Raw genomic sequence first — 25,181 nt, 5'->3', positions numbered from 1 at the left:
CTGTCCTCAATACAAGTTAGGTAAATAAATCGTCAAGTAAAAATAAATAAATAGTAAAATGCATTAGTTTGTACTCAACATCATCAAACTTGAGAAGATAAAGTTCCTTTCTAAACAAAACAGCATTCTGGGTCAGGGAGCCACTATCTCCTCATTTGTCTTCTATCTTACCTGCCAGCACAACTTACCATATTTTTCGCTCTATAACACGCACCCGACCATAAGACACACATAGTTTTTAGAGGAGGAAAATCCGTAGGCATGCCACCCGTAGGCATTCCCTCCATAACACGCACAGACATTTCCCCTTACTTTTTAGGAGGAAAAAAAGTGAGTGTTATGGTGCAAAAAATACGGTAAGTGCTGAAGTTTACCCACTACAGTGTGTTCCATCCCTAGATACGCTTAACTTAAAATGTGTCTAAAATAAACTACATTTGTGGGACAGGGTGTAACATTTGAATAATTTTAATCTTCAGATTATCTATTGCATCTTAATTTTGTTCATACGTGAATCCTAATATTTATCTTACCGTTGTCCTTATACTCTACTCTTCTCTTCTCTCTTTTGTTTGTGTGTTTGTTTCATGCTCTTCTTGACTGATGGGAAACCCGTTAAGCTCTCTCCAAGTCCTACACCTGCCACTCAGAGTCCCAAAAAACCACCATCAAAGGACCCATTAGCGGATCTTAACATCAAGGATTTCTTATGAACTGTTTAAGGTATAACATTGCCGGACCTATTTACTTACTTGAACTTTCTTTTCTGGCATTTGCTTAGGTGACTGAAGTCAAATAACTAATTTTTCTTAAGTTTGGAAGGTTTTAGCAGTGGGCTTCCAAATATTACTGGTTTCTTGTGCATCGGCAACATTTGGTGCCCCCATGCCTCTCGCCTTCCGTCCCAAGTCATTGTTTATTTTAGATCTTACAATGATTTATGTGGAAATTTTTCAGTTTGGCTGTGTATTTTTTTGATGTTTTATTTATTGTTTATGACTACTTTTGTTATGTTGTAAATGTATTTTTTCATGTTGTCAGCCACCTGGAGCATGGTTTGAACTATGGAAAGGCGGCATACAAATAAAAATTATGTTTGTATTTTGGTAATGCCAGATCGTGAAACTAATTCAAATGCTTGTTGCTTAGTTTTTCTCTTTTGCTCTCTCCCCCCCACCCCCAACTTCCACAGCTGTAGTTTTCTGTCAGGATAACTGAAGATGCAAGCTTGGAATCTACAAACAAGAATTTTGTTGCTCGGAGTTGTCCAAGTGAGCCACCACTACCAAACCCAGTGCTTACAGATTTCTCTCCTACTTCCAAAACGTGTAGCACAGCTGTGAAAGTGAACATTAGGAATGTGTACTATCTTAGTTGTTATCCCTCTTCTCTCTCTCTCTCTTTCTCAGTTTGTGTACTTGGGTTATTATTTATGTGTTTTACAACTTTAAACAATGGATGTATGTTTCTGATGCCTTCTTAGTGCTTTTCTGAACCTATCCAATAGGGGCAGATTATGCAGCTGTTGTGTGGTGAGCCATTTGGAGCGATGTGTCTGTGTTTCTGGAGGTCTCCGTGTAAATAACTTTGGCAAACCTTCTAAATTTTTTCCCTTTTGAAGTCCAGTTTCTCTTGTATATCTGTTATACAAAATAATAGTGTAATGATACCAAGGTAGTAAGAAAAAACCACTCTCAATCCTACAAACTCTTTTTGTGTGGAAAACGTCCCGTCCCCCCCAAATGCAGGATTCTGAATTTGTTGTGGAATATGTTTTATTTTTGTGGCACTGTACATGTTATAAAGATAATTTTAAAAAGTAATATAAAAGAGAGCTCCCATTTAACACATCTTCTTTCAAGTTCCTTTGCAAAGACTTTTTTTTCAAAAAAAATATTGAACATACCTTATCAAATTTATTTTAAAATATTTAAGGGACTTTTGTTTCCCATTTTAAAACCAGCTTATTTATCAGCTCTTATTTTAAATGCACTGAAAATAAGTAAACGGCAAGTTCCTTGCCATGTTGCTAAGAGGGGGGGAAAATCCTAGCTGGGCAGACATTTTAAGGATTGTCAGGTTAATTAGGTCGCTCAGTGTATCTGTTGGCAAATCATGAATCATTTTTATTTTATTTTTTATTTAGCTTTTATGTACACCAGTTAGTTTGGTGCTTCTCTGTATGAGCCTTGGACTAGTAGTGTTTTTTCCATTCCCATACACCGCTGTGTATCTTCCGTACTGTCTGTGATTAGAGGTTGCACTAAACTGGAGAACTGCACCCTTTACTGTAAACAGAGAAAAAAATTGTGTTCCTTTAAACGTTTTAGTTTGTTCTCTCATACTGTTTGTGCTGATGGCTTGGCTTAAGATTTTTGACTCCTTAATAAGGTCACTGTTGATCAGTGTTACAAGTGGCTTGGCAGCTCTTTGTAAAAGCATATTAGGTTGGAAAGATGTTCACCTAAGTCTTTCAAATTAACTATTTAATCAATATATGGTACCATTTTTAAAAAGTGGTTGTATCTGAACTTATTGTGGGGATAACATACACTGTAATGACAGAGAGTTAGAGAGAGAGAATTTCAAAGTGGGTTTTCTTTGTATTTTGATTTGAGAAAAACCCAGTGCATGTGTACCCTCTGAGATGCAATAAAACACCTTGATCAAAGTAAATTAAAACACAAAAGTTGTGTCCTTTGATTGTTGCTCTGACTTCGCCATTTGGTGTTTCTCGTAGGGACACAATAGCTGCTGACTACAGTTTGACATGCTTGTTCAGAGCAGGAGAGATCTTGCTCTTTGAGTCTGCTGGCATTTTAAATCTGACAGCTGCTAGAGAATTCTCCAGCCTACTAAAGCAATTGTGACTGGCAGTACAACCATATGCCCTTTTTGCTCAGAAGTCAGTTTTGCTGTATTCAATGAGGCTTACTCCCAGGAAAGTGAACCAGAAGAAGGTAAGAAGGTGAGGAAAAGGGAGGTATATGAGCAATGAGTGTGAGAGAGTGTGATCTATGGATGCATGCGGTGTGTTTTGAGAGTGAGAAGGAGCAGCTATGGATTTGAGGGGCTGGTCTAACCCAAATCCACTCTAGCTGGTGGATCACAAGGTTCTGGCACAAAAGTCCCATAAGCTCCCACCATCACCCCCCCAAAAACCCCGAACCTTGGTCTATAATGGTACCAGAGAATACAGTGGTACCTCAGGTTAAGCACTTACCGTATTTTTCGCTCTATAAGACGCACCAGACGACAAGACGCACCTAGTTTTGGGAGGAGGAAAACAAGGGGGAAAAATAGTCTGAATCTCAGAAGCCAGAACAGCAAGAGGGATCGCTGCGCAGTGAAAGCAGCAATCCCTCTTGCTGTTCTGGCTTCTGGGATAGCTGCACAGCCTGCATTCGCTCCATAAGATGCACACACATTTCCCCTTACTTTTTAGGAGGGAAAAAGTGAGTCTTATAGAGCAAAAAGTACGGTAATTCATTCCAGAGGTCCGTTCTTAACCTGAAACTGTTCTTAACCTGAAGCACCACTTTAGCGAATGGGGCCTTCCGCTGCTGCCATGCCGCTGGAGCACGATTTCTGTTCTCATCCTGAAGCAAAGTTCTTAACCCAAGGTACTATTTGTCAAACAATAGGATCAATACGGATTGTGGTGAATGTTGCTTCAAAAACTAGCACTGGATATGAAGTAAGTGGTAATGTGAACATACCCATAGTGACCAAAATTATATACACATAGCTATTGTTCAGTCATACAATATATTATAGAGGCATTATGAGATCGATTGTTTTTGATGCCTTGCCAATAGCAGCTGCATATTGAGTCAACACTTCCACTGCACTCTCCACTACAACCCCAAGATACCTTTCCTGATTAGTCTCACTGCTAGCTCAGACCTCCCCCCTTCCTCTTCTCTCTGTATATGTGTGAATAAATTGGGGTGGGGGTTAGCTCCATGTGCATCACTGCTCATCTCTTAAAGTATGAACACGTCAAAAAGATGTAGTCCCAATACAGATCCTTGGATGAACCCCAATTCTATCTTCTGCTTTGAGAAGTGTGCATTTATTCCTACTCCCTGCTTCCTGTTATTTAACTAGTTAGCAATCCATAAGAGGACTTCTATATTTATCCTATGACTTTTAAATTCGCTCAGGAATCTTTAGTGAAGGATTTTATAGTCCAGGTAAAGAGTGTCCACCAGTTCGATCTTATCAATATGCCTGTTGACACTCTTAAATGTTAGTGAGACGGGTCGGGACTTTGCAGAAGAACATGTTGCTACTGCTTGATCGTTTTATCTTAGCACTTTTCACCAAAGCTTTCCTTAAAAAAACGCTTTTCATCAAAACAGGCCTGTAATTGCCTGGATCCCTTTTTGAAAATCGGCTGCTTTCCAGTCCTCTGGTGCAGAGGAGAATGTAGCATCAGAAGCCGCCATTCTGTTCAGTCGAATGATCCAGTAATGCGCATCTCAGGCAGAATTTAATTTCTAGGTAAGTAGCTAAGGCAGCAACTCATTTTCAAGCGGGAAATTTTCTATAGGGTATAGATTATTTCACACACTCAAGTGAGAGATTGCGTGACTGTAGTAACTATTGGTCACCATAGTGTTGCAGATATTTCTGCTGCATAAAGCCAAGCCATAGACAGAAATGGGAGAGTCAGTGAGCAAGGAGATTCCCAGGCCTCTGCTTAAGAACCTCAGAGTCCAGGCTTGTACCGTAAGAGGAGTTATTGGAGAAGAGGTGGGTTCGGCTATCCCCTGGGTGAGTCGGAAAATTGTATTTTTAAGCTGGTGATTTGGGGACAATTTTGGGCCTTGAAGACTTAGTTTAATGCTCAAAATTAAACTGGTCTGTTCAGGAACAAATCCCCTTAATTTTGGTGAGCCTTGGTTTCTAAGTACAGACACCTATGATTGACACCTTAATCACAATTTTTCTAAATAATTCTGCACTGCTGGGCTATGTAAAAATCAAAGGGAAAGTTATTTGTGTACGTGTTGGGTGAAGGATATTGTGGAGTTCTTGGACATTTAATCCCCTTGGTCAAGTCTGGACATGTTTAGGTTGCATTATTGGGAATTACTGCAAAGTGTGGAGAGCGGACCTTCTTAGCATAGTTCTATTTTAATCTTGAGATAGGTTTTCAAGATGCAGCTGGAGTGGTGTTTCTAAAAGTCTGGCTCCCAATGTGCTCCCGGTTCAGTCATGTAATGAGGGGCTCCCCCCCTTTTCCTGGGCTTTTCACCCAGTCAACAGAAAACCATTGCGGTTGTGGTGCCGCTTTAAAAGACTGGCTCCTTCCCTCTTGTCTTTTCCTTCCCTGTATGGTACTCTGTTTAAGTTGGGTGCTTATGCGTACATTGACATTAAAAATGAAACATAAAATATAAACTTGCTGGCTGATCTGTTCTTGCGTTTTCTGCAGCAGAGGACTTGAAAGGGGGGTTAGTTTAAGTGGACCTGTTTCAAAATGTTTGAGAAGCAGTGAGCTCAGGACAGGCTTTTGGATCTAAGGCTGCCCTCTGCTGGGTATATGGATAATAAAAATACCTAACACAGTTAAGGTGTGAATCTCCAGGTTCCTGGTTCAATATTAATCCTGATTTGCTTGCACAAAGCTAATGGTTAGAAAAAGGGGTGTGTCAACACGAGGGCCTTAGGCTGCTCTTTCCATGTGTGTGTTTGTGTGTCTTTGTGTACATAAGCACTTTCCATTTATGCCTCCCAAATCTTTTTTGATGGTTTCCTATTCACATTAGTGGCTGGTGTTTGAGGGGGATATATTTCTGTGGTGTGGTATGGTGCATTGTCGCCTCCCCTAAATTAGTATTTCCTCCACTCACAAACATGTTCACCGGTGTGCATGACCTTTTTTAAAAAAAGCTACCCCAAAACATGTTTTTTTCTGAAATTCAAAGTTTTCACTCTATTAGATTTTCACAGAATCATAGAATTTCAGGGTTGGAAGGGTCCCCAAGTGCCATCCAGTCCAGTCCCCTGCAATGCATGAACTGCAGCCAAAGAATCCGAGACCTCTGCCCAAATCCTTCCACCACTCTCCAAGAGAGCACCCCATCACCAGCTCTCAGTGAAAGAACCTTCCTGTGTTCAGCCAGAATCTACACTTCCCCCTGGACCTAGTTTTGCCCCTACCATAAACTATAATACCACAGAACAGAACTAAAAGAACAGTAAATAATAAATTTAAAATGTGTGCGTATTGCTCCAAGTAAGGAAACCTGAACTGAGCAGGGGGAAAGTGTGGGCCAACACTTCAGTGAGGAGGATGTTATGTGGACACCATGGAAAAAAAGAGAGACACGAGCAACTTCAAATCCACGTTAAACTCTAGTGTGGATGAGCCCTAAGCCTGGTTTTTCTTGAGTACGGGTTACGAACTTAATTCGTTCTGGAGGTCCGTTCTTAACCTGAAACCGTTCTTAACCTGAGGTACTACATTAGCTAATGGGGCCGCCTGCTGCCGCCGCGCCGCCAGAGCACGATTTCAGTTCTCATCCTGAGGTAAAGTTCTTGACCCGAGGTACTACTTCTGGGTTAGCGGAGTCTGTAACCGAAGTGTTTGTAACCCAAGATACCACTGTATTCATTCTGATGTGTTTATGGAGTAGTTATACTAAGCATACATTTTGATTTGCTTGTGGGGTGTTTACATATCTTCTTGTTAATTATTTATTCACCCAGCACTTATTAATATAAGTAATTCATCCTGTCACTTTCTTGATTTCAAAAGGCTGTGGTATTTTGTTTGAAAGTGGATTTGTCTCTTCAGGGCAACAGAGCGTTTCCCCCCACTTTAACTGCACAAACCTACATTTCCAGCATACGTTTGAATCCATGCCACAAAGTAGTGACAGCCTCAAGGCAATCAGTATGTTGCGACTCTGTCCGTGCTTCTGTTTTACCAATTATTTTCTTCACAATACTAGAGTTATAAGAAATTCTGGAGCCAGCAGGTGGCAGTCTGGAACTTGCCTTGAAACTGAAGTTGCATATAGACAGAGCCTAATAACTCTGTGAATACAGAATACAGAATAAATGTGAATACAGTGGTACCTCTGAATGTGAACGGGATCTGTTCCAGAGCCCCGTTCGCATCCTGAAGCGAACGCAACCCGCGTCTGCACGGGTCGCGATTCGCCGCATCCGCACACGCGTGTGACGTCATTTTGAGCGTCTGCGCATGCATGAGCATCGGAACTCGGAAGTAATGCGCTCCGTTACTTCTGGGTCACCGCGGAGCGCAACCCAAAAATGCTTTACCTGAAGCTACTTCAACCCAAGGTATGACTGTATGTTTGCAGACTTCATTTTAGTTGTTGTGTGCCAAAATCAAACCTCAGTTCTGCCCATGCTTGGATGGCTGGTGGAAATTTTGTTATCTTGCAAAGATGTTACTTTGTGGTATTCTGCAAGAGAAATCCCAAGAACTTTATGACAAGCAAGAGCACTAAGTCTAGCAAAGCGCTAGGGAGGTATACCATCTTTCTCCTTACCCTATGAAGACCTAGCTCAGCCTTCCCCCATCTGGTGCCCTCCAGATGTTTGGGATTTCATCTTCCATCGGCCCAAGGCAGTATGGCCAGTTGTCAGGGATAACGGAAACTGTGGTCCGAAAATATCTGAAGGGCACCAGGTTGATCTAGATGATCCATGAGCCACATTTCATTGTCTTGATCCAGCTAGGGGTTGTGTGCAGAAGTATATTTCTATATATGCATCAAAAAGAAGAGGGCCATTTTCAGTTGTGCTCCACCCTGTGAAATGCTCTCCCAAGTAAAGCCTGCCTGATGCCAACACTAACAACTTACTTTCCTCTTCACTGGGGTAATTGCTGGTATTTCAAAAGGATTTGAAGCTGATTGTAAGTTGCCTAGAGACTGCCCTGTGTTAGATGCCAAACAGATTTAAATCTCCATCCTAATAATCAATTAATAGGTGATCATCAGCTAAGTAGACCCAATGAAATTGAGCCATGCTCAGTAATTTCAAAGTCACTTAAGGACTTCCATTTGCTCAATGGGGCTTTTCTTTTCACCCTCTCTTCCGCACATATTACCTGAAATTGGCTTCATCATAAAGAGGAAGCAGGGAAACCAGAGCTCGCTGTTCTTTGGAGCACTGATAAGGGTGGCCCTGAGCAGTAGCTCTGAACATCTGCTTAGGTGGAGAGATTGGTATTCCTGTTACTGAAGGCTGGTTTATAAATTGCTTGAAGGAATACGTTTGGTCCCTCATCATCCTTTCTCCTATTCCTCAAGTGCTACCACAATTTATCTTAGGTGGGCCATATGCATACAATCCCAGCAAGAACGTATTTTATTGTGTTATAACTCTGAGGTCACATCCACACCACATGTTTAAAGTGCAGTTAATTCGCATGACTTCCCTCCCCAAGAATTCTGGGAACTGCAGTTTACAGCTCACAGAGCTACAACAGCAGCATGCTTAGCAAACTACCATTCCCATGATTCTTTGGGGGAAGTAATGTACTTTAAATGTGTGGTGTGGATATGATCTGAATCTGAAACCAGCACCGTTTCACCCAAGGTTTTTGGCCTGAAGTAAAAGGCAGGATTTTGTGAACCTGACACGCAAAAACCAGATTTACTGTGCTATTTCATTATTCGGGCATCTAAGACGCAGCCTTTATAGCAGATTGGATTTTTCACCAAACAGTTGGTTTAAGTGTTGTGGCAAGAGTCCATATAACTTAGCTGTTTGTATATATCTCAGGATCTTTTGGACCTCATGTGCCTTTTGCTCATAAGTTAATATTATGGTTTACTTTTATCCTACCCTGTAATTTTAGTATGGTTTTCAATTTTTAAAAAAGTTTTGTTTTTGACTTTGCCAACAGCTAAAAGATGGATTAGGTTTGTTTTGAGGTATTTTTAAAAGCTGTTAAAGAACACATGAAATTCGCCAACATATTACTTACAAGCTTATAATTGTCAATTCTTTTTTTGGGAAGGGGCGTGTTTGCTTCAGTGTGAGGACATCAAATTTAGTCCTCGCTGTCTCGTGTACTGTTCACATTCAAAGACAATTTGGTAGGCGGGGAGGAGTAGCTCAGTTTCTTTATATTGCCAGTGAAATTTGGTGTCAAAACAAGAATTTACATATGCATAAATCTGCTTTTCTTTGTTTTACCACACTTAACATTGCACAAAGTTATGTTTGTGCAATGTTTGAACGTGTTGCCTGGATGGGAATAAATAGTTTCCTTCCCTCTTTTCCCTTTGACTGTTGTTTTTAAAATATTCTGTGTTTTAGTGGTGGCACATTGTTGCTGCTGTTATAATGTTATTTGCGTAGCTAACAGCATCTAATAAAATAATCACACCATTTGCTCCCAGAGCAAGTAGGAGAGGTTCTTGGAAAACAACCTATTTTTTCCTCTTCTGTAGAATGAGAACCAATGTTGTGCCCTCCAGACATTGTTGGACTACAAGTCCCATCAGCCACTGCCAGTAAGGTCAATGGTCAGGGCTAAAGGGAGTTGTAGTCCAGCCTCATCTGGAGGGCACCACTTTAGCTTCTCCTGAACTATACAAACAAGGGTAAAAACCAGAGGATTCAAAATACATAGGCCAGCAATATAGGTAGAAGCCATGTCATATGCAAGTTCTAACAAAATACCGGTAAACTAAACAATGTGAGAAGTTGCCATGTGGATATTTCTGTATGTATGTATGTATGTATGTATGTATGTATGTATGTATGTATGTATGTCAAAAGTGTGCTACAGGGTAGTTTACAATAGAAAGACGATGTAATGATGCAATCATGCTTTGAAGGTAACATAAAAACCAACCCTAACTCCTGTTAAAATGAACATGGCAAGCTGTATTGATTAAAATCATGTAGGTATCTGAAAGTGTGTTTGATGGAGCACTGTTCAGAGGGCTTTGAGACATGCTTACATTTATAATTACTCCCAAATGAAACCAAGCAATATTGGTCACTATTCTGAAGTTTGAAAATATTAGGAATGCCATGTTCAGTGTGTCGGACATTCTTGATGTAATCCTTGTCCCTAAGTGATATTAAGTGTGGTCTGAAGGTGTGGACATGTGTAGTGCTTTCTGTTGTCATAGTCAGATCACCATTGTGAAATTTGGATTGGTGGTGGCAATTTGCTTGGCAAAGGTAACACGCCCATTTGAATGGTGTGCATCTGGCGACTAATGGATTATTTAATGCTCTGGGGCAGGGCTGGTCTACCCATGAGGCAAGGTGAAGTGACAGCCTCAGGCTACAGGATCCTCAGGGGTAGCAGATCCAATCTTTATTCCTCACCTTGTTCCTGATGTAGAATTTCACTCACCTCTTCTCCCCTGATGGGGATGGAGGCACCATTTTGTGGTTTGCTTCAGGTGTCAAAATGTCTTGGACTGGCCCTGCTCTGGGGATTTTCCAGCAGAGAAAGCAGTGATGCTGTCTAAGCCTGGTCTCACTGTAGGACATTGAGATGAGATGGGAAGTTGACATAATTGCTTCTGAACATCTTCCCCGGCACTGTGTAGTCTTATCGTCTCCCTGGTATTCTGGGAGGCTGTGGGTTATGAAACTTTGATATCCGACGACTGCAGCAGAAATTTACCCTTTAGGTGAGTACCAACCATACTATCTATTTTTAAGAAATAAATAGGGGGTGGTAAACAACATTGTTTATGAACAAAGCTTAATTACTGAGGCATATTCCTTGAAAGTACTTTCTGAATCTATATAGGGTTCAGATCATAGGAAAAGGATCCTGCTGCTATAAAACTATCAACAGATCCTTGCTTTCTGAGTTATGCCTGTGTTCTTCAGTTGTATCACTTAACATATTCTTTTTGAAATTACATTGTCTCTCAGGATGTCCATGGATAGTTCCAGACTCTAGCAGAAAAGTTAGCCTCCAAATATAGCCCAAAAAGCAGACTCCAAAATGAATTTGGCCCCGGGTTCTGCAGATGTCGCCTTGCCAGTTTGCAGCTGCTAAGAAGAGCTGTCCACTGTGGTCTTGACACAAGCAAAGTACATGGCTGCACCCAGCTGTTAGAAAGCCATGTCATTTTCAGTCCAAAGCAGCCTATAACTGATGTGGTTAGAGGGGCAGGCGCAGGGCCCACTTAGACTTAGCCACTTGTCACGTGCCTACAATGTTGTCTCCACCTTGTATGTTAAAATTAAAGGCTGGCTTTTCCACTTTGGGATGAGTACTTCAATCTGCTGCCATCTGAGTTGCTTTCACTGACTTGGTACAGATGTAATGCTTTCCGAGATTACCGAACCATGGTTTGGTGACAGGGAGAGCCTTGTGGGCTTGCAAGTTCCATCCTTTCTTCCCTCTTGTGCGAAAAAATGATGCTTTAACAAGACTGGGATTTATTTGACTAGACTAACCAGAGAATGAAACTAGGGAACAGTCACCATAACCATACAATCAGAGGTGGATTTAGGGGGTATGTGACAGTTCCCTCAGTGGCATGCAGTCATTTCACCTCTGCACATACAACCCTGAGATTCTTTGGTATGAGACCTTCAGAGCAGGGTAGCCGACTAAATCTCAGTATTGCACAACGGGTGAAAGAAATATGTTAAAATTTAAGAGACTTGTGGGATCTGTAAGCTGTTCCGAGCCAGTCCATATCTTTGCCATGTTTCACATACAGAAGGCATAGCTGGAAGTGAAGCAAGGTTGCTTGGCACTGGGGGTGAGATAGCTCCAGGACATGTCCCTACCTGAAGGTTGCAGCAAGAGAAGCAATAAACAATTGGGAAGTGGCCTAGTCACTGCATCCATCTGGGAAGTGACTTCCTATCTGATCTTTGCAGAGGTTAATTCCTGTTTGAGAAGTCAAGTGTGCTAGCTTGCCTTCCTCCACCACCGTAATGACCCTCCATGACTAGGAGGGATACGTTCTGAAGTAGGGAATCTGCTGCACTTGTTTAGGCTTCAGAACGTGGACACTCAAGGGGTCTAAATTGCACAAGGAGCCTACACAATTACAAAAAGCTCCCCACTGCAGAAGTTGTACCTCCAATCTGTGGAGGGTGAAGGGAACAGCAATAAGGGGAGAAGGAAGGTAGAGCTAGCATGCTTGTCTTCACTCTTCACCTTTGCACGAGGCATTTAGGATACCCAAACAGGACTTTGGAGACCTCTTGTTGATACAGACTACCCTACCCTACCTGTCTCTGTTGCACCAACTGCACAGGAGGCAGGCCTGACAAAGTGACTTCCCATTGAGAACCAGGCCTCTGTTTGTAGAAACAAATGGTTTCTCGTGAGTTCTCCTTCCAATTTATGAAGGAGCTGCTGATGCCCACAAAAGACGGTTCCAACATAATAAATGGTGTGCTCTGAATTGCAACTATTGTCGTATTGGAGGTTCTCTTCCTTTCTGCTGTATGTTTTTAGTAACAGTTTAGTAACAGCGCAATGGGCCTAGCAGTATAAAGGTTTGAAGTCTGAGGCATTTTATTGGTATATAGAAATGAAGGGTAGCCATTTAATGCCTGTTCTGGAACCTGTTTAGTTTCTTTTATTATTTATGCCAAAGTTTCTTTCTTTTTTTAATCACTCCTCTCCTCAGAAACCAGATCCAGATGTGGAGTAGGCTTCGGTGAGTAATCTAGAGCTGCCTTTGGCAAGCGTGTTCTGTACAGAAGTTTTCACAAGATTTATGTAAATCTAGAAAAAATAAACTAGCCAGTTTAAAGCCGCCCCTTTTAAGCATTTATGAGGTCAGAGTAGACTCTCTGTGTACTGCTACTTTCCCATACAAAATGCTTAATCAATGCCCTTATAGTTCCTTTAAATCTCTAGTTTTCTGCTGCCAAAAGCAGCGAGCTCTAAGGGATCAGGCGAGGTAAAGGCCAGTTAGTGTCAGAGGGATGCCATTCTTTTCACTGTGTATTTAACAGCTACATGACAGGCAGAAATCCAGCATCTGAACTTCCTCCCATCATTGCATAATTGGATCAAAAATATTTCCTATACACACACACCCACACCAAACTTTCAGTGCCAAATTAAAAATGTACAATAAAAATATGCCTAAAATGGACACAAAATCCTGTCAAAATAGATTCTTATTTGAATCTACAGTATTTAAACATGCATTTTTATATTTACATGTTTGGATTAATATAATTCATTTCCAGTTAATTCAAGGGAATTAAGACAGTCTTAATGTTCTGGTTAAGGCTCTAGACCATAATAATGAAATTTGTCTATGGATAAATGCATATCTACCAGTAAGAGAATGGCACCTTCAGACTGTGCAGTCTGTGTCCATACCCCATTCCACCACTACACAAAAAAGAATATATTTCAAGCCTAAAGCATCAGTCTCATCTACGGTAAACTAATGCAGTTGCCTTCAGTAACACTGTGTAAACCTGTGTACAGTATTTTTAACTCTTGACAAATAAGAAAGATCAGAAAAGGGAAAGGCTTCTTTTCATTGATGCGTTGTTTTGTTTCTCTCAAATTAGACCTAATATTAATGAGCTTACCTCACAAAAACAAGCTCACACCTGTCACTGAGTTTGTAAACATACGTAAGCTACATATGTAAGAGGCTCATTTATAATTATATTTTGGGGAAAATTCATGTTCTCGTGTGGCTGCATTGTTTTATACTTTCTGGGTGCCCCATTATAAAGCAGTTGTGTTCTTTGTTATAAATCCAGCACTGCTGCAAGTTGTTTCTTTTTTGTTTCCCAGGGCATTTCTTAGCAATAAAACGTTCGGTGTGGTGCAAGCATATTTTTTATTCTGAAAGTGTGGCCCAGAGAGAAAGGTTTGAGAATCACAGCTCTATGGTTTCTTCCTGAAATGGCTGCAGCTAACCACAAAAGGGAGACAAAGGCAAAACTGATTTGGTGAGATCTCTCCTGCTCCCTGATTTGTCTGATCTCTCTCCCCTTCCCCTTTCCTTCTATCCCTGCGTAGTTTCTGCCTGGAAATGGCTGCCGCCAACCAATGTAGTTACAAACAAGTAAGGAGATATGGAAGTGGGAAAACTTGAGCTGTTTGGATATCTGAATCTGTGGCGTCTATAGTGAGATTTGGGCATAATGGGAGGACAGACAGTGGGACCTGTGTGTGAATTTTACATTGGAGTAATAGGCTAATTTATGCACCACCACCTCAAATCTCCATCCTTCAAGCAAGCAAGATACGCTATCAGAGATCTCCCACTCAGGCAAAAACACTCAAGCAGGACAGGTGAGGGAGTATGGCATAGAGCATGGGTAGGCAAACTAAGGCCCAGGGGCTGGATCTGGCCCAATTGCCTTCTAATATTTAAAATGCATCTCTGGGTTATTTGTGGGGCAAAGGAATTCATCCCCCCCCCCAAAAAAAAATATAGTCCGGCTCCCCACAAAGTCTGAGGGAGAGTGGAGCAGTCCCCTGCTGAAAAAGTTTGCTGACCCCTGGCCTAGAGAGAGTCCTGAGGGCCAGACAAAGGGATCTGAAGGGCCGCTCTTGAGTAATCCATGATGGTGAAACGAGTTGGCAGAATTGTGTTGACCTAGTTGGAAGCTCACATTTTCCCTTCTGCACTTTATCTGCACTTTATCCAGCATTTGTAGGAAACTTGTATGGGAAATAGAACTTTATCTTAGTGCAGGATGCAGATAATGCTTCCACGTCGCCACATATTATCACGCAGCATCGGTGATTTCAGCCTGTCTGCATGTTGAAAGCTTGCGTCACTTGGCCTTTAATCCTGATATACACAGTTGGCTGTGCTGCAGAAAGTTATTATTGTTGAATATTTAAAATGGAAAGTTTGTCTTTTGCAGAAGATTATGCAGGAAATAAGTCTTTAAATTAAGCAGTGATAAAAGTGGGAGAGCGATTTGTACTTTCAAATAGATGTCTGAATATAGGGTAGACAGAAGCCCAGGATGAAAACATGGCTCCATAGTCAGTAATGCATCAATTCCTAATAACCTCAGCGGCAATTTGCTTTTGGCACAGAACTAATTATTAAAAGCATTGAGTTGCTAATCAGAAATGTTATGTAGACTTTCAGCGTTGTTGTTTTTTTTTGGATTTTTACTGGGATAGAAGGATAGCTTCCACTAGATCAAACTATTTATCCACTTTGGCTCATTATTATCTAACTGGCAACAACTCTCCAGGGGCTCAGGTGTTTCATATCCCTGGCTCAGTGGTGGCTGGTCCATTAGGGAAACTACGAAGTGAAATGGCTAGCAATTTTTTAACCCCCACACTGCCCCAAATGTCAAGGCCGCACTGTTTTCTGTCGCACACATCCTTCTAGAGAGTCTTGGATATTTTTCTGTCAATCTCCCATTCTCTGGCCAGTCAACAATATGCACCACACAGACAATCTCAGTCCAAAAGAATTGTTGTCTCTTGGAGGGTCCCATCCATCTGTCCCGGGGCCTAAAGGTTTATTTGTATCTTACCAACAATTTGCCCTACTCTGCAATTTTCTTCTCCCTCCTGTTTTCATTATGTGAACCCAACTAATGTGGATAGCTTGTGTGTGTTGCAAGAAAAGAAATCAGGGCTTTTTAAAAAAACATATAAAATGTGGGGTAAATTCCTCCCTGCTATCCTCATGAATCCACCCCCCCCCAAAAAAAAATATTTTAATGGTTGTTTCTAGAATATAATAGAACTGTGAGTCAGGAACTCCTTTTCTCACCAGGTGGCCAGGCTAAAACTTCCACTTTGTGTGCTCTGCTGCTTTAAGAATGAGTGCCTAATACTGCAGGGAAAATTAATTTAAAATGATAATGTTTCCATATAAACGCTGTGAACTTTGATAACAGATTTTAATTTTGTTTGGGATGCTTTCAAATGCACATTTCAATAATAGAAATGATTTAAAAAATGGATTTGCAAGTCAATGCCAAATTTAATACAGTATCCCCAAATAATTATATACACAAATGGTGTTTTAATAATATCTCATTCACACAATATAGAGATGATTTGTAAAAATTTTGGCCATCAATATATATTTTAATGTCATTTATTTTTTAAAAAATCTTTGTTCTTCCACACTGGTGGGGGGAAAAATTGATCAATACAAGTTAAAAACTGAATTACTTTAATGCTAATAAAAACCAAGCTTATATGGGCCTGGAGTATGCATCTTAATGCTACATATTAAACAGCATCCTGACAACCAGCTTTGTCACAAAGAACTTTCACATACATTAGTACATTTGAAGCAGGAAGCTCAGCTGATATAATTTTTAAAAAGCTACTGAAATGTGTAAATTTGCAATACTTAAGCTCATGTTAAATACTTTTCTAGTAAAAGTCGAGGTTCAGAAATGAATATGAACCCAGTTGGTTTATTGCTATATAATAAGCCACCTAATGTATTTACATAAGAATTTAACCTACATTTTCCAAAAGGTTGAAACATGACTCAGCAAACAATTATCTGCTTTTGGTAATTCTTGATGCTGAGAATTAACACAACTACCCAACCCACAAACCCATCTGAGGAAAAGATTGTTGGATAGTCCCAATTCAATAGTCATCTCAACTATGTGTTTTGGCCTTGTTGTAAAGGCTTCCCCATTCACTTCAGTGAATGGGCCAGAGTTTTGTATTGAAGAAAAGAGAGCTGCCCTACTCTCTAGTAAGGTGAATTGGGGCTGCCCTCACTCTCAAGTGCATATGGCCTCTTGGGCCTATAATCCCATTTTTTAAGACAACCTTATTCATCTTTGGTATGTTTAGCTCTTTTTAACCATTGTTTTCAAACTTGAATTAGTAGTTGTCATTGTTGCCTCTTGTCAAAAGTAACATCACTTGATGCTGATGATTATATTTTTAAGGCAGTGATTTGTTCAAAATAGTGACAGGTTAAAACAAATACAGATCTAATAATCTCACTTTTGCATATCTTCTAAAACTAAATTTACAGGCATTAAACTGTATTCATATGGTTCCTTTCCCCCCACAAACAGAAGACATGCTACATTCATTAAGTTCCACTTTGCTATTTTAGAATTCAAGGAAAAGGAATTTGTGGGTTTTGCATATGATCTAAACTAGGCCAACTTGGCAGAGGCATTTCAATGTGAAGAGGTATTGTCTACAGTAATAAGGGTTATGGGAGAGCTTTGTTTCTTGTCTTATCCCAGTGTTTCACAATTGGATTCTCCCGCAGATACCGTACAATAATGGACATGCAACCTGCGTAACAGGAAGAAAAGAAAACATACTGGAGCAGAACCCTGAGACAAGTAAATAAGTTGAAAACAAAACAATCACATAGTTTAATAGTACCGGTTAAAAGAGAAGACGCTTCTCCTTAAAAATGCAAGCAAATGGAAAGAGCCATTAGTTTCTGTTCCATAATATGAATGACTCGAATTTACCACAATTTAAAAACAATAAATACAGTAATACAATATGGGGCTTTAAGTGCACGTCATATCTACGGTCAATTTACACAACTCAGTCGAAAAGAAATTCTGCTAAATGCTGTGTAAATGTTTTCAGCATATCAGAAAAATGCTGGTTTCAAGTTCAAATAAAGTCAGATGCAGGTCATTGTACGTTCAGCATTTATTTTTGCAGGTTCTTCACTTCATAGCACTGTCAGATACTAGAGCTGATCTTGCATTGGCTGCCATCAGCCCTGTGCACAATTGTCATTGTTCCCATGTATCCAGAGGCAAATCTGGGCATATTTGGCAGGAGTAATTCGAACGGCCACATTGTAATCCTGCTCTTCCCCATTGACATCCACCCACTGGTGACCAGAATAAATGGCAATAATTTTGCGCTTCCACTTCTTCTTGTTGGGCTCTTTAAGGCGAAGGTAGATCCCCGATCCCGTAGAGCCAGACTCGGCATCACAATACTGGTAGAAGAGATCGCTGGATTCCTCAGATACGCTGCAAAACCGATAGACCAGTTGGCCAGATCGGTCAGCGTCATAGCCGGAAAAGTGGATCATGCTTCCAGGCATTGTTTTGCTAGCTGGGCTAATGCCCAGCTCCATGTATTTCTTCTTGTGAGGACGCTTGAGCTCCAGGACTGCGTAGTCGTAATCCACTGCAACATCTCCAGTTATGCCCCTCAGCCAGCCTTTGGGGATCTGTGTGCTTTTAACTCTGGTCCACTGGAAGGAAGGCTTGCGCTCAGATTTCCTCTCATTCATCCCAGATGCCTTTTGTTTCCTGCCAGATCTCTTGCTGGGACCTTGTTCCAGCTGTTTGGCATCAGTCTGGTGGTCCTCGACCTCTGACACTTCCCTCTTGCTCCTCCTGGCTCCCCTGCGTCTCTTGCCGTCCCCTTTGGATTTCAGCCTCAGCAACCCCACCCTCAGCTTCTTGCTGCCTTTGATGTAATCAGTGCCATCGTGCACACAGTGAGCAGCAGTGAGGACGTGCTTTGGTGATATCAGGATGCCGCTGCAGCCCGTGGAGATCTTTACAGCGGTGTTGAAAGGGAAGTTGGTCAGGAAGCGCGTGTCGGAAATGCTGAACCTGCTGTCAGTGCCGTAGACCTGCCTCTTTCTCCTGGAGCGCACCTTGGCGGTGGTGTTTGGCACTGGGTCAAGATCCGCTCCCAAGACATTCACCTCAGTCAGGGTCCGTGTGCCGTTCTCGAAGACAGTCTCATAGGAGAGGAGCTCCTTCAAGTCTGGCAGGCGTGGCACCGGGAGAGTCCTTTGGCATTCAATCCCACACACTCCACTCAGCTCCAATTTGGCATTTGCTTCAAATTTAGGAGCGTCGAGAAGAAAAGTTTTTTCTTTCACTATCTGTGGTACTTTTCTTAACTGCCAGCTGAAATCTTGTTCTGCATCTATTCCATTCATGAGGCTCCAGACAGGAGTGGAAAACAGCAGTAACAGAAGAGCACGGTCCATTATGTCTCTTGGTTTTCTGTTAAAAACAAAACACAAGAAGTGTTTGTTTAAATGTTGTAGCATCAGAGATGTTTCCATTTAAAGGATGACGTAAGTATTATACTATTTTTGAAGCATGGTTAAGATATTTAAAAATAGCAACAGCACTCTTAGAAAGACAATAAACTGAATATGTAGGACAAGGTACTCAGACCACAATCATTATCTTTCTCTATTTATAGATCTTTGCAATTGTGTCCTGTATTTGATTATAGAAACATTTAACAATATTGTCATTAATTTGGCTATGAAAAGCCAGGAAGATTCATGAAAATATTTTTCTTTCTGTTCACTCTGCTTTTAACCACTTGACTTTGAAACTATGATAAATCGTTAAGTTCCTACACAGCTTAAATTCCAGCCCTGCTCCCACACACACAAAAAACAACCCTTTGCATGTTGCCTGAAAATGACAGATTAGGGACATCTATGCAGCTCCACACTGCATTTCTATCTACCTAAAGGCCAAACTAGATGAGATATTACTTGGAAGATCTGTCACAGTTATCTTAACTTCTAGGGATCAATGACATGCTTGATCTGTACAGCAAGGGGATGGGAATTGCTTCTCACAGGAATAAATACCCCTGTTAATAACCTTCACTTCCATCTGGCATGATTTTCAAGAAATGACTCCTTGATGCCATGCCTTCCTTGCCTAACTTCCCTCATTTTATTTCCTTTCTTTTTTCTATGCTAGGCTGCTTTGCTTAGGAATCTTGTGGAATCCTATTGTCTCCTCCCTTTATAGACACACACTCATGGAGACCCTTCCTTCCTTCCTTTTTACATCACACCAACATTAATTACTTTCAGGTGTGAGGTCAAAAGCATTTCTTTTCCACTAGGCCTTTAACTGAGCAGCACCGGCCAATATTGCTTTTAATTTTATCTGCTGTAACCCATCCCACAACTGTTTTATGATGAAGGGCAGGGTATATATTTTTAATGAATGGATGAATACCAAGGTATTTTCATGGACTAGAACAGAGGTGGACAACCTTTTTGCCCCCTCTGAGGGCCATATGCAGCACTTTGACAAGCAAGAGGAGCTGCTTGACAGTCGGTGGGGAAGGACTTAATGGGGGGGGGATGGGACACCAGCATCTTCTTTCAACCTTCTGTCCCACCCACCCACACTTTAATCGGTCCCCTCCCCAGCTGCATTGGCAGTGCTGGAGAACACAAGCTTTAATGTGCATTCCCCAGCAATCCCAATGTAGCTAAAATAGTTGTTGCCACATTGCCTACCAGGATGGGAACAGTAATGGCTAGTCATCTGGGCAGTAGGGGAAAGTGGACAGGGTTCCCTGGCACTTTGTGGGCCTACAGAGAGCTGAATGGTGTTTCCCATAGGTGGACTAAGAACATCTCAAGATATAAATGAAAGATAGGTTGTTTTGTAATAAATTATGCTACAGTGCAGTGGTTAGTACATAAACTAGTGGCATGAAAGGATAACTGGGCCTAGAGGACATACTAATATTTACTATTGGTAGTGCCTAGAGTTGTCAACTTAAATGGGGTATTTACCGTATATCTTCACTGTTTCATTTGAACTTGGAGCACTAGTAATTTGTGATGTAAAAGAAAACTCAAAGCATGTTTTTAAAAAGAACAACTTCCCTGACTGGGTATCTAAGTACCATTCTTATCACTAGTGATCAGGTGAATAATTACTTGCAAGCCTGACCCAGGCATTCCAAGTAAGTTAACGAAGGAGAAAACCCAAGGTATCCTGAAGTCAAGTAGCATTCTTAATAACTTAGAGCAAATCTACACATTATGCCCATGCCTGCTGAATGCCAGTGAACTGTGTAAATGGAACAAACATGGCTTTTTACAGGTTGAATTTGATGCATTACAATATTAACAAATGCAGTGACTTCTGCCATTTGGAGAATGGAGCTTGCTTTCCTCTCCCACTTTATACATTCCTCTCCCACTTTATACATTCACCACTATGGAAGCCTCAGACATGTGTGGAAATGGCAGTACCTCTAATTATACTTTAAGAGTTAGGCATTTAAGGACATGCATCTGGTTAGACTCTATGGTTCAATATTGTAATTAAAGTGCAGATCAGGATAAAGAGCTCTCTTTTGTTGTTATTATATATACCAGAGTTCAAAAAGGGCTGAAGTCTACATTAAAGGTTTTTAAAAATAATAATTGTTTTCAGAATTAAAGGCTAAAGAAAAGGTGAAAAAGATGCAAAAGATGTGGCTCAAGTTCTAAAAGAAAGAATAAGGAAGATAGTAGCTATTATTGAAATGTGGGTTTGATGATATTTTAATTCTATGGCTTTTAAATTACCTGGACTATTTTCCTGGAATAGCAATACAATCCAGAAATGGTTTGTGTAGCTACAGCAGTTGGCAAAATCCCTTCTTCAAAACATATCTGTTAGTGCAGCAAGCCTAAGGATCTTGCTATGTGAATCGGGGTGCACACTTGTCTTTATTTGATGGTAATGCACATGACAAGACAGGCCTCTGCAGATAGATCTCTTGTAGCAAGGACACAGCAGTCAGTTGTGAAGCAACTCAGCTTCCCTCCCCCCAGTCCGGTGGGTGGTGTTTAAATATTAGGCAGGGCAGGAGACCATTTTAACAAACAGCAGATCCCTTCCCGCCTTCTCTCCATGCCCTACTGAAGACTCCACTTCCAACAATGTCAGCAAGGAGGAAGTTGTGGGCAAAGAAAAATGCCTCTATCCCTCTATCCACAGGCGCCAGGTCTAGGGGGGCTCTGGGTGCCAGGGCACTCACAATACAGGGCTCCGACACAACTTCCGGTTTCTACTGGAAGTTGCATCAGAGCACTGACGCGACCTCCCAGACTATGTTGGAGGCCCTTCCAGTTGCGTTGGAGGTCTTGCAAGGCTTCAGATGTGACCTCTGAGAACCCGCGAGGCCTCAGAAGCACTGCCGTTGTCACAGGTGCCATTGGGCACCCATAACCTGGGCCCCAAGTCAGCACCCCTGCCTATATCCTTGCCTTAAGCACATTATCTGCAGGAAATGACATGGAAAGGAGTGGGGATTTGAACCCTGGTATACCAGTCCCTAGTCAATGCTCCAACCACTGTTCTGCACAGGCTCTAATCTTCACACAAACTGCACTCCAGAAGCAGCAGCAGGAACTTAAAGGTAAAAAAAGTAAAGGTCCGCTGCAGCACTGGGTGCTACATCCAGCTGGAAGAGCAGCTAGGTCTGCACCGTACAGAACAGTTTCAAACTTCTGAACTACCCCCAAATTCTTCCTAATGCGGGTGATCTGATTTGATTGGGGTTGTTAATGGTTTATTTTCCCTTAGAAGGTTTTTATATTAAAACAGGCTGAGTGTTGCAACTCTTTGAAACCAGCCCTAACACCACCACAAAGACCACACCAGCTTCTTGTATTGCGTTGCGGTCTGTTAAATATATATTCCCTGCTTACAGCAAACTCAGAAAGGTAACTTGCAATTAGCTTCTGGCTGCTTGGTACATGTGATCTAGTGGAGACTCTTAGTGTTCCTCAGCTGCTCTAGCTGTAGCTTCTGCCTCCCTCTTTGTCCCTCCTGGGTTCTTCTTCCTTTGGCCCCAAGAATGGAAGGAAAAAGCACCCAGATCTTCTTCCTCCTCCTGCTCCTGCTCAGCCTTGTCTCCCAGAATCATAGCCCTGAGCAGTGTCTTTCTTTGGCTCACACCCACACTTGCCATATCAAACAAGCACAATCTTTTGGAGAGTTCCTTAGCTTCTTGTTGAACCTCCTAGACTTTGTGCTGCCATGGCAATGGGGCCAGAGCTCAGCTTGCCACTCACTTGACTCTGGTTTGCAGGTAGAGTCATTATACGCCCCATTCCACCGAACACAGTCCTCTGTTTGGAGGGCTGCCAGGAGGATAGTCCTCTTTTTCATGGCATTTTCTATATGAAGCCCAAGCCTAGTTTAAAAATAAAGAACCATAAGAAGAGAGACTGTCAGCCTTGAAGCTGGCCATCAACATTTGATACCTCGACAACAGACTGAGCTCATCTGGACACAGCCTTCCCTACTGTCTTCCCCCATATTTCCACTTAATTTTCAGTCATTATTTCTAAATTTCAATCTGTACATATCAATTTGCATGAGCATATTTTATGTAAATCTGCACCTGCTCTTTTTTTGGTCATGCCTTTCCTCTCTTTTGGCAGTGGCCACCATAAGTAGAGGAATGCACAGCTTCTTGAAAGGGACCACAATTCCTGCCCAATTGTGGGCATTTTGATTTTGATGCTGAAGCATCTGGATCAGCCCCACATGAATGGACAGTGATATGCTATTGAAAGTTTTCCATGCTAGTAAATATTTAGTAGTTTATTATTAAAAAGTAACCATGGAACTTATTCTCCTTTGCAGTTCATCATCTGGAAACATTACAAGACTTCTACTTAAGGCAGATTGGGAATACATTAGAGGTGAACTGAGAGCAGGCTGCTAGTGTTTAATTTAAGATTTTTAAATAAATTTGACAGTGTCTCTTATATTTGCTTTTCAGCCTATTCTTATTGGTTTTGACCCCTCCTGAAGGCTGAGTTGACTAAGAACTAAAGTAAATAAATACTGCTTTTCTTCCTTTTAACTTTCCTTTCATATTTTTAAACATGCAAGTATGCTTGTGGTGCTGCCACCAGAGGGCAGAAAAATCTAGATATATCCAATAATAGACTTTATGAATTCCCTAGATGGCTGAAACCTTTATTTTTTAGACTCCTACTGTACTTCATTTGAGTATACTATTACTGGAATATGGTATTCTCCTCCAGGGCAGCTTCTTGTTCCACATAGCTTGCCGTGTTACTTTCTTTTAGCGGGCTACACTTCTTATTTTATCTTTTTGAAAAATGCTTAGCACACTTCAGACTATTTTTTTCCCAATGAAAGTACCATCTTATTTTTTCAGAAACTTACTGTAATATTGTTATAGGATGGCAGCTACCCCCCCTTAGGTTGGGTGTGCAAATCCCTTCATTTTAAAAAAATAAATATTTATATTTATATACTGCCTACTGTAATTGGCTATGGTACTACCCTATTCCAAGATCTTTGGGGAATTTCTCTATTATATTATATAAATTTGCTTGTCAAAAAAGAGCTCAATACACAAAATACTTTACCTAGGTTTGCCCTTGGAAGATGGCGTAAAGGTGTCGTGTTCTTTATAGCCACTCCAGTAGCCTAACTATACCTGATTCTCTTTTTATATTAGGGTACCTAATGCTTGAAGGGACGTGGGTGGCGCTGTGGGTTAAACCACAAGAGCCTAGGACTTCCGATCGGAAGGTCGGCGGTTCGAATCCCCGCGACAGGGTGAGCTCCCGTTGCTCAATCCCTGCTCCTGCCAACCTAGCAGTTCGAAAGCTCGTCAAAGTGCAAGTAGATAAATAGGTACCGCTCTGGCGGGAAGGTAAACAGTGTTTCCATGCACTGCTCTGGTTTGCCAGAAGCGGCTTAGTCATACTGGCCACATGACCCGGAAGCTGTACGCCGGCTCCCTCGGCCAATAGAGCGAGATGAGCGCCGCAACCCCCGAGTTGGCCACGACAGGACCATTTTACTGAGCCCATTTTACTGAGACTATACAATGGTCCATAATATTCATAATTCGAAGCCGACCTATGACTCAGCAAGAACAAACAAGTATGCTAAAACCAGAGTGAAAATCACAGTTTCTACACTCCTCCTCTAGTCCTGTGGTCACTGCACTACCCACCCAGACCTAAGCCAAGGTTTGGCTTGGTTATGTGTAAACTTGGGCCTGTGATAGTATGGACTATAACCAAGGTTTGTTCTTGGATTACCACTTGCAGTTGAAGGAGACAAACAAGGTTCACATATAATACTTGTCCAAACACAACTCAGCTCTGTATAGTATGGTAGCAACAAGGCCAGAAGAGGAGCAAAGTGGCCGCAAACTTCTAGGTACCCACTTGCTTGCTCTTGGTTTGCCTTAGCGTTATGTGCAAGCGAGGCTAAATTATTCTTTCTGCAAATTATCTTTGATGCCTACACTGCAAAGCAACCTCAAAAGCACACCAAATAGGTGGCAATAAGATTTTGGGTTGTAAGCACCAGAATTCTACTCAGTTACATATACGTAACCTATGCACGAAGACACATTTTGGCACACAGTTATTTTAAGGAATCAGTAGAATGGTACCTGTCACCAGACAACCACTCTTTTGACAGGCTTATGC

At 41.4% G+C, this 25,181-nt stretch overlaps 2 protein-coding genes and 1 long non-coding RNA gene across 10 annotated transcripts in view; 2 read left to right on the top strand and 1 right to left on the bottom strand.

Annotated features, from left to right (window-relative positions):
• Positions 1–2,689, top strand: part of SNAP91 (synaptosome associated protein 91) — a 66,206-nt gene extending 63,517 nt beyond the window's left edge. Inside the window, exons 29-30 of the mRNA XM_083497241.1 lie at positions 621–723; positions 1,193–2,689. Coding sequence (XP_083353367.1) covers positions 621–713 — 93 coding nt within the window. The 3' untranslated portion in view covers positions 714–723; positions 1,193–2,689. The remainder of the gene's footprint in view (positions 1–620; positions 724–1,192) is intronic.
• A 13,348-nt stretch (positions 2,690–16,037) lies between these two features.
• The window catches only part of PRSS35 (serine protease 35), a 152,417-nt gene continuing 143,273 nt past the window's right edge, over positions 16,038–25,181 (bottom strand). For all 8 annotated transcript variants that reach the window (XM_083497474.1, XM_083497478.1, XM_083497473.1 and 5 more), the window contains one exon: positions 16,038–18,933. In XM_083497474.1, the coding sequence (XP_083353600.1) occupies positions 17,673–18,933 (1,261 nt within the window). In that variant the 3' untranslated portion in view covers positions 16,038–17,672. The remainder of the gene's footprint in view (positions 18,934–25,181) is intronic.
• On the top strand, positions 17,203–23,934 carry LOC310704260. The gene is made up of 3 exons (XR_014524676.1): positions 17,203–17,280; positions 23,344–23,402; positions 23,483–23,934. It is a non-coding gene; the product is annotated as an uncharacterized lncRNA (long non-coding RNA).

This window comes from Podarcis liolepis (assembly GCF_965112155.1).
Source record: "Podarcis liolepis genome assembly, chromosome: 3".
In the NCBI taxonomy this organism is placed as follows: domain Eukaryota; kingdom Metazoa; phylum Chordata; class Lepidosauria; order Squamata; family Lacertidae; genus Podarcis; species Podarcis liolepis.
Note: the sequence above shows the minus strand (reverse complement) of the source record. Positions and strands in the feature narration are given on the sequence as shown.